Source organism: Crinia signifera, chromosome 3 (genome assembly GCF_055691185.1).
Source record: "Crinia signifera chromosome 3, ASM5569118v1, whole genome shotgun sequence".
Classification (NCBI taxonomy): domain Eukaryota; kingdom Metazoa; phylum Chordata; class Amphibia; order Anura; family Myobatrachidae; genus Crinia; species Crinia signifera.
Genome location: NC_139219.1, coordinates 312,646,473 through 312,655,878, shown reverse-complemented (window position 1 = coordinate 312,655,878; position 9,406 = coordinate 312,646,473). Strand labels below are relative to the sequence as shown.

The 9,406-nt window shown below is 44.7% G+C and overlaps 1 protein-coding gene across 1 annotated transcript; it reads right to left on the bottom strand.

The window, feature by feature from the left end:
- Window positions 1–3,262: 3,262 nt before the first annotated feature.
- Window positions 3,263–8,967, bottom strand: LOC146062789 (serine/threonine-protein kinase SBK1-like). The gene is made up of 3 exons (XM_083174803.1): window positions 8,160–8,967; window positions 7,832–8,034; window positions 3,263–4,196 (listed from the first exon to the last, which is right to left on the bottom strand). The coding sequence occupies exons 1-3, from the start codon at window positions 8,281–8,283 to the stop codon at window positions 3,651–3,653; spliced, it is 873 nt and encodes a 290-aa protein (XP_083030929.1). The 5' UTR covers window positions 8,284–8,967; the 3' UTR covers window positions 3,263–3,650.
- Window positions 8,968–9,406: the final 439 nt, after the last annotated feature.

The window sequence follows — 9,406 nt, the reverse complement described above, 5'->3', positions numbered from 1 at the left end:
GATCTTTTTACAAACCGTTTATAACACAGCCTGTAACAAGTTGAAGATAAATAGGCAATAATTACATCTGCATTGTGTGTGCAGAGAAGGTGTAGATATTCACTGTTGACAGGTCGTGAGGTCGACATGGGTTTTTTTCACTGTTTTTTGAGCCGACATGTGCCGACAGGCGGTATTTCATGCCCTACCATCCATTAGGGTGTGGTGAGAGAATAAAATAGTGTGTCGAGCGCAGCGAGGCACCGTGCCCGAAGCATTGCGAGGGGCTGCGGTTCACTTCCAACTGTGTCCATGTTGATATTTGGGTCAAAAAACTGTAAAAAAAAAAAAAAAAAAAACATGTCGACCGAAAGTCATGTTGACTTTTTCACCTGTACGTTCTATATATCGGTATTTTGACCTTGTTGGGATTTTGACCATTGGGATTTCATACCGAATCCCAGTGGCACATGGGCCTGGGTTACACCGGGAGAGAGCAGTGGCACATGGGCCTGGGTTACACCGGGAGAGAGCAGTGGCACATGGGCCTGGGTTACACTGGGAGAGAGCAGTGGCACATGGGCCTGGGTTACACCGGGAGAGAGCAGTGGCACATGGGCCTGGGTTACACCAGAAGAGTCTAGTAGTATATACACCAGGAGAGTACAGTAGTATATACACCAGGAGAGTATAGTAGTATATACACCAGGAGAGTATAGTAGTATATACACCAGGGTTACACCAGGAGAGTATAGTAGTATATACACCAGGAGAGTATAGTAGTGTATATACACCAGGAGAGTATAGTAGTATATACACCAGGGTTACACCAGGAGAGTATAGTAGTATATACACCAGGAGAGTACAGTAGTATATACACCAGGGTTACACCAGGAGAGTACAGTAGTATATACACCAGGGTTACACCAGGAGAGTATAGTAGGTATATACACCAGGAGAGAATAGTAGTATATACACCAGGGGAGTATAGTAGCATATACACCAGGGTTACACCAGGAGAGTATAGTAGTATATACACCAGGGTTACAGCAGGAGAGTATAGTAGTATATACACCAGGGTTACACCAGGAGAGTATAGTAGTATATACACCAGGGTTACACCAGGAGAGTATAGTAGTATATACACCAGGGTTACACCAGGAGAGTATAGTAGTATATACACCAGGGTTACACCAGGAGAGTATAGTAGTATATACACCAGGGTTACACCAGGAGAGTATAGTAGTATATACACCAGGGTTACACCAGGAGAGTATAGTAGTATATACACCAGGAGAGTATAGTAGTATATACACCAGGGTTACACCAGGAGAGTATAGTAGTATATACACCAGGAGAGTATAGTAGTATATACACCAGGAGAGTATAGTAGTATATACACCAGGGTTACACCAGGAGAGTACAGTAGTATTTACACCAGGAGAGTATAGTAGTATATACACCAGGAGAGTACAGTAGTATATACACCAGGAGAGTACAGTAGTATATACACCAGGAGAGTATAGTAGTATATACACCAGGGTTACACCAGGAGAGTATAGTAGTATATACACCAGGGTTACACCAGGAGAGTACAGTAGTATATACACCAGGAGAGTATAGTAGTATATACACCAGGAGAGTACAGTAGTATATACACCAGGAGAGTATAGTAGTATATACACTAGGAGAGTATAGTAGTATATACACCAGGAGAGTACAGTAGTATATACACCAGGAGAGTACAGTAGTATATACACCAGGGTTACACCAGGAGAGTATAGTAGTATATACACCAGGAGAGTACAGTAGTATATACACCAGGGTTACACCAGGAGAGTATAGTAGTATATACACCAGGAGAGTATAGTAGTATATACACCAGGAGAGTATAGTAGTATATACACCAGGGTTACACAAGGAGAGTCCAGTAGTATATACACCAGGAGAGTACAGTAGTATATACACCAGGGTTACACCAGGAGAGTATAGTAGTATATACACCAGGAGAGTATAGTAGTATATACACCAGGAGAGTATAGTAGTATATACACCAGGAGAGTACAGTAGTATATACACCAGGAGAGTATAGTAGTATATACACCAGGAGAGTACAGTAGTATATACACCAGGAGAGTACAGTAGTATATACACCAGGGTTACACCAGGAGAGTATAGTAGTATATACACCAGGAGAGTATAGTAGTATATACACCAGGAGAGTATAGTAGTATATACACCAGGAGAGTACAGTAGTATATACACCAGGAGAGTATAGTAGTATATACACCAGGAGAGTACAGTAGTATATACACCAGGAGAGTACAGTAGTATATGCACCAGAAGAGTATAGTAGTATATACACCAGGAGAGTACAGTAGTATATACACCAGGGTTACACCAGGAGAGTACAGTAGTGTATACACCAGGGTTACACCAGGAGAGTATAGTAGTATATACACCAGGAGAGTATAGTAGTATATACACCAGGGTTACACCAGGAGAGTATAGTAGTATATACACCAGGAGAGTATAGTAGTATATACACCAGGAGAGTATAGTAGTATATACACCAGGGTTACACCAGGAGAGTATAGTAGTATATACACCAGGGTTACACCAGGAGAGTATAGTAGTATATACACCAGGAGAGTATAGTAGTATACACACCAGGGTTACACCAGGAGAGTCCAGTAGTATATACACCAGGAGAGTATAGTAGTATATACACCAGGAGAGTCCAGTAGTATATACACCAGGAGAGTATAGTAGTATATACACCAGGGTTACACCAGGGGCCAGATTCTCTAAGCTTCAAAAGTGATAAAATGGAGAGTGATAAACAGCCAGCCAATAAGCTCCTGTCTGACATTTTTCAAACACAGTCTGTGACATGGCAGGCAGGAGCTGATTGACGGTCTGTTTATCACTCTCCGTTTTATCACTTTTGAAGCTTAGAGAATCTGGCCCCAGGAGAGTATAGTAATATATCGTACTGTATGTGTCTGAATTACGCCCTGAAATTCGGCTTTGTAGTGTTAGTAGTAAACACTAAGGGTCAACTAAACGTGAACAGAAAATAGTACTTTATTAAAGTAAAATATAATACGACAGGCTATCTGTACAATGATATTAATAAATAATGAAGCAGCATTTACATAGTAAAATACAATCAGCACTTTTCTCCCAAAAATCATCTGGGAATCTGCTTTAGGGTGGGATGTACTAAAATTTTTGATGTTTTTTCCTCATTTCTGAATGAACTAAAGCCCCCCCCCCCCCACCCTTACTGGGAATCCGATGCGGCGGGCATCGCCAGCTATAGCCGACGGTACCCTTTAGAAGCCTGTAGGCTTCTTTCCACAGCACTGTTCGATAGATCCAACACGGAAGTCCAGGCACTGGAGCACATTGTAGATGGCAGCTATAGTCGGTGAGATGCACTTTGAAGAATGAATGTCATATGTTAGTCCAGGCGGCTGCACTAAGTGGCTGGTACATCCCACCCATAGTGCCATGGGGTAGATTGCAAATAGCATGTAAGCAATGCAAATAAACCAGTGGTTCCCAAACGTGGTCCTTAAGGCATATGGTGTGCTGTCTAGGTCTCTAGATTCCATAATTCTAGTAGTCCTCCCATCCACTTCCTGTCCTCCAACCTCAGCACCATCTCAGGAAAGGTGTGGCACTGTCCATGGACAGCGGAGATAGTTTACCACACAGAGGATGGACGGCCGGGCCGTATAGTTCCATGAGAGGAGTTTGTTAAACATCTCTAAGGCTTCTCTTGTAAACTTCTGCCAGGACACTGGTGGAGGAACTTGGTCTAGGTGCTTCTGCCAGTGGACATAGGCCTGGTACCTCGTGTCTCTTTCCACAGCTTCCTTCCAGGGGCTGTATCCTGTTAATGCAATGTACAGGAGAACGCCAAGCGCCCAGGTATCTACGCTGGGAGAAAGCATCAGGCGCTGATCGTGCTTCAAGTCGCACATCTCTGGGGACATGTATGGGATGATGTGTGAGTGCGATGACATGAGTTTGCCCGCTTTCTGAGTCAAGCCGAAGTCGCCCAGTTTGACGTTATAGCAGTCTCTGTCCATGAGGAACACGTTGTCAGGCTTCAGGTCCATGTGCACCCATCCTCTACCGTGCATGTAATCCAGGGCCCTGGACAGCTGCGCCGCGCAGCGCTTTACGGCGTCCTCAGGAATGCCGACCTGCAAGAGGAGACAGGAGAGTACGATGAGACAAGAGATTGGTGGTAGCAGCAGAGAGGGAGTGGGCGTGGGGCGGAGAGTTTGTGGGCTTAAACTGTCACAGCTCAAAGTGAAAGTACATTGCAGAAGCCCCCATTTTAACAGGATTTTAACTAGTAAATGATTTATGTAGCTGCAGAGCAGGCCTGTCCAAACTGTGGCCCTCCAGCTGTTGGGAAACTACACATCCCAGCATGCCTTGCCGTAGTTTTAGCATCTCCTAATAGCAAAACTGTGGCAAGGCATGATGGGACTTGTAGTTTCACAACAGCTGGAGGGCCATAGTTTGGACATGTCTGCTGTAGAGGAATACTTTGCACAACAGTCTTTTGTATACTCCCATGGCAGTGCTGACTACAAACAGTTCAATTGAGAGACCACCATTATCATAAGTGAACACCCCCCCCCCCCTCCCCTCCCCCAGGTCGTACACCTGCGTCACTCCCCTTCCAAATAAACCAATAACAAACATTTGTTTATAGGGGAGAACTTTGAGCAGCCAGGAGCACAGCAGACCGGCTGTGTGTATACAATCTCACTGTCTTTATCCTAAGATAAAACATAACAGGAGAGTCTTGTCCCCATTTACCTTCCCGCATACAAAGCAAAGAACCCACTATAAAGTTTACTGTCCAATTAAAGGTCAACTATAACAAGATTTTTTTTATCACAATATATGTATTGTTTTGTATTATGCTTGCAAATAATCTATGTATTGTCATATGTATTATTCTGATATCATTTTGGTTACTGTTGTAATCTGTAAAGTGTAAACTGATTTATTATAGTATAGCACAAAACAGATTTGATCAATTCTAAGAAACAACAAAAGCACCTGGAAACCAGGGATGGGGAACCTTCAGCTCTCCAGCTGTTGTTGAACTACACATCCCAGCATGCCCTGCAACAGGTTTAGCATGGCAAAATTGCTAAACTGTAGCAGGGCATGCTGGGATGTGTAGTTCAACAACAGCTGGAGGGCCGAAGGTTCCCCATCCCTATTGTAGATACTCAACATATTATTGTATAATTAGGGCCAGATGTACTAAGCTTCAAAAAGTGATAAAATGGAGAGTGATAAACAGCCAGCCAATCAGCTCCTACCTGACATGACACAGAAGGTGTTTAAAAACTGTCAGGCAGCAGCTGATTAGTTGGTTGTTTATCACTCTCCATTTTATCACTTTTTGAAGCTTATTGCATCTGGCCCCAGTACTGTGCACACATAGGGGGTAATTCACGTTGGCGCGGCCAAATGCGTATTCTGTGCATGCGTATCAGTGAATATATGCATGCGCAGGGCTGTTGTGTTCGCATACAGTACATCTGGGCAGGTAGTGGGAGCGGGCATGGGGCAGTCCGGGTGTGGGGCGTTTCCTGGGCATGCCCACAAAAAAGGGGTGTGCGCCCAGAAAAACTGAGGGAACCCCCATGCGAACGCAGGCGTGTTGGAGCCTGCAAGGGGCGGGGCTATTTCCAAGGTAAATAAAGCACGGACCAGACTGACTTTTATTTGCGGACACCTCAAAAAATCATTTGATGGTATACGCTGGCATGCGAATACTATATATTCGCGAGGCGGTGGGGGTCGGGGGATTGTTCGCCTGGTGGGCGGCCTCAGCCTACTTGCTAAGCAGCGAAAGACCGCTGCTTAGCGGATGAGCCTGAATCAGGTCCCTAGATCATGTAAAAGTAGAAAAGTACCAGAACGAGACACAAAACATAATAAATATAATACAACTATTTACCAGCCAGTAAATATGACGTAATAACATAATAGTAAAGTCAATGTTGGTGCAGGGCCGTCTGAACATTAGCGGAGGCACCTGGGAAAAACATTAGCGCAGCGCTACAAGCTTCCAGCCGCTGCTGCCCAGACCACACTGTCTGTCACCCGCCGCAGCAGCTCCCTGGGGTAGTGCCATCTTACCCATTGGGGTGGTCCCCTAAGATCCTTGGACCCCTGGGCAACCGCCCATTAAGTCCGATGGGGAAGACGGCACTGTGCTGGTGGTTTTGCGCACCCAAAGGAGCAATACTTAAATTGTTCAGTCATGTGCCATCTAGTGGCTGACTGCATGCAAAACACTTGAATCTCCCTGTAGAGGTGAGGAACAGCATTAGCCTTTTATTATATAAGATGGAAAAACAAATGAGCTAAAACACAGTTAACAGAAGTGGTGTAAAAGGTGGCAACAGATAAAGTACCAACCAATCAGATTCTGTTATTGTTAAAACACAGCCTGTAACCTTTGTTTGCCTATATAACCAAACTGACCTGCATGTTCAGCAGATGTCAATGGTTGCTAACGATGCAGGAGCGCACATCGGTAACAATATTGAGTGTATACACTGGAAGACTAAGGGCCAGATGTAATAAGCTTCAAAAAGTGATAGAGTGGAGAGCGATAAACAACCAGCCAATCAGCTCCTACCTGTCATTTTTCAATCACAGCCTGTAAAATGACAGTGATAAATTGCCGGGTGCGCGCTCCCGTTTTCAGCCCCTTTCCAATCGCTGCGACCAGCTAATTACCTCTGCAGCACCGCCAGCAGAGGTTCCTTTTCATTAGCGACCATCTCTGGTCGCTGATGAAAAGGAGACACCGGACAATATATTTTAAGACTATAATAACGCGCAATGAGGAGGAGAAAATAATTAGACATTAAAGTCGAGCAATTTTTTTTTTTTCACTTGTTGCAGTTTGAAATGATGCACATTTAGTTGGTGGCAATTGACTTCTGATTTTCCCAGTCCCACCCCAACCACGCAATACATCAGAAGGTGTCATCTCCTATAGCAGGCATGTCCAAACTATGGCCCTCCAGCTGTTGTGAAACTACAAGTCCCATAATGCCTTGCCACAGTTTTGCTATTAGGAAATGCTAAAACTGTGGCAAGGCATGCTGGGATGTGTAGTTTCACAACAGCTGGAGGGCCATAGTTTGGACATGCCTGTCCTATAGTGTCAGTTCTAGGATTGAGACAAGGAATTCTGGGAGAGTTAGCTATGTTATGGAGGAGGAAGGACTGCCTCAGTCCTACAACATCCGCAACATGACGCGTTCTGCTGCAAACTTAATTTTTGCCTGATTTAATTGTAATTCAGCTCTAACGTTAATGACCGTGTCTGGACATACGTTCTGTTTTATACATATATATCAGCAACTTTTTTGATTAAGGCTAGGGCCATTATGAATAAAATTGGATTATGCAAGTTTTACGTAGACTTTGGCACTGTGGGCCTTATTCTAGTTCACTCTTTCTGACAAAATCCTTCTTAGATGGACAAAACCATGTGCACTGCAGGTGGGGCAGATGTAACATGTGCAGAGAAAGTTACATTTGTGTGAGATATTTTGTTTCTGTGCAGGGTAAATACTGGCTGCTTTATTTTTACACTGCAATATAGATCTTACTTTGAAGTAAAACCCCACCCAAATCTAACTCTCTCTGCACAAGTAACATCTGCCCCACCTGCAGTGCACATGGTTTTGTCCATCTAAGAAGGAATTTGTCAGAAAGTGTGAACTAGAATAACCCCCGTGTGACAATATGGAAGATTTGCTCTGAATATTGCACTGGTCCCTCTTACCTTTGGTTTGATAAGGTGATGGAGGGTCCCTGCTGTCGCCAGCTCCTGGGTCATGATGTAGTAGTCCATGGTGTTATAGAACATCGGGTAGGTGGCTATGATCCCATGGTAGCCAGAGAGAGAAATTGATATGGAAAGTTCTTTGACAAAGTCGTTGAGCGTGATCCTGTCCTTCCTCACCAGCTTAATGGCCACGGGTTCTCCTAAGCACAAGAGAAAAGAAAATGTCAAATATCTTTCTAGACAGTACTTCAAACAAACAAACTTTGATGCAACAACCGGCAGTCCATGACCACCAGCCTATAGTCTGATTGCTTACTGTACATACCTGTATTCTTGTCTTGGGCAAGCAGGACCTTCCCAAAGCTCCCCTGACCCAACCTCTTGATGACCTGGTAGATGTCAGAAACCTCTTCTGTTTTCAAAGCATGAATCACCTGCATTTTGGACATGTTGTCTACTCCCTGGATATTTATAAATTCAGATGTTAGTTAAAGGGAAGTCAGCTGGACATTGAGCTTCCAGATAAGAAGCTTCCCCTGTGGGTCACACAACAGCTGTAGTCCAATACGGTGAGGGGGAAGTCCAGCTCCTAGAGGTCCCTCTCCACAGAGCCTTGTGTTGGAGTCAGGGACAGCTCTGGTGTTCGGTATACAAGGAGTGAGTGTGTGAGAGGAAGGGGCTACACCTGTCTTTTATGGGTGAGCTCAGCCTGAGGTGACGGTCACTCCCAGGCCTGGTATCATGGAATTGTAAGATATGTCTACTGCAATGCAAATTCATGTGTGAAGACTCTATTGTGATTGGACATGGTGTGAATGGGTTGTGGGGCCCAGCCTGCATTGTTACTGTGGATTGTTAGCTCTTCATGTAAACGAGTCACAATTACAGTAACTATAGACAAGACTTTCCTGCCTGTCATTGTTCTGCCCCACACTGAAGCCTCTCAGACTAACATCATCTCAGTAGCCTTATTATGTCGGAATATACATTTCACCTGTATGGATATTGCATCACAGGTCAATCGAATGGGACGGTTAATCACCTACATACAGATGGCGCACATAGGGCCTGATTCTTGTGGCTCTGAACGGGGCGAATTCAGTCCCGTTCTGATGGTGCGTATTTGCAGACCCCCTGTGTGAATGCCTTCAGCGAGTATCACACTCGCCGATGTGTTCGCATGGGTAGGGGATGGAGAGGGGGCAGGTGTGTGTGTGTGTGGGGGGGGGGGGGGGGACATCAGCCTCTATGCCCCACATTATATTATTTTATATCATTGTATATTATAGTATTCCCAGTGAGACAGCGAGAACTATAACTGGGTGGGAATCTAGCACTGCATAGGGCCCAATTCAATCCGCCCCAGGTTCCTTTTAGGGTTATACTAATGCTGGGTACACACCAGAACGATTTGGCCTCTATTCCCCCAGTTTTTATACAATCTCCACCGATTGTATGTAAATCGAGCATGTTTTGGCATGTTTTAGATTCGCTTTGGATCCGATGCGCGTCCCCTGCTGGTCGTTTGGTGCTTTTGCAGATCCCACCTGCAGCAGTCAGGATTTGAAAACG

Excerpts from the sequence above, each read along its gene's own strand:
- LOC146062789 (XM_083174803.1), bottom strand. The coding sequence starts at position 8,283 with ATGTCCAAAATGCAGGTGATTCATGCTTTGAAAACAGAAGAGGTTTCT. Across the intron at positions 8,035-8,159 it reads TGCCCAAGACAAGAATACAG|GAGAACCCGTGGCCATTAAG; the intron begins GTATGTACAGTA and ends TCTTGTGCTTAG. Across the intron at positions 4,197-7,831 it reads ATCACCTTATCAAACCAAAG|GTCGGCATTCCTGAGGACGC; the intron begins GTAAGAGGGACC and ends CTCCTCTTGCAG.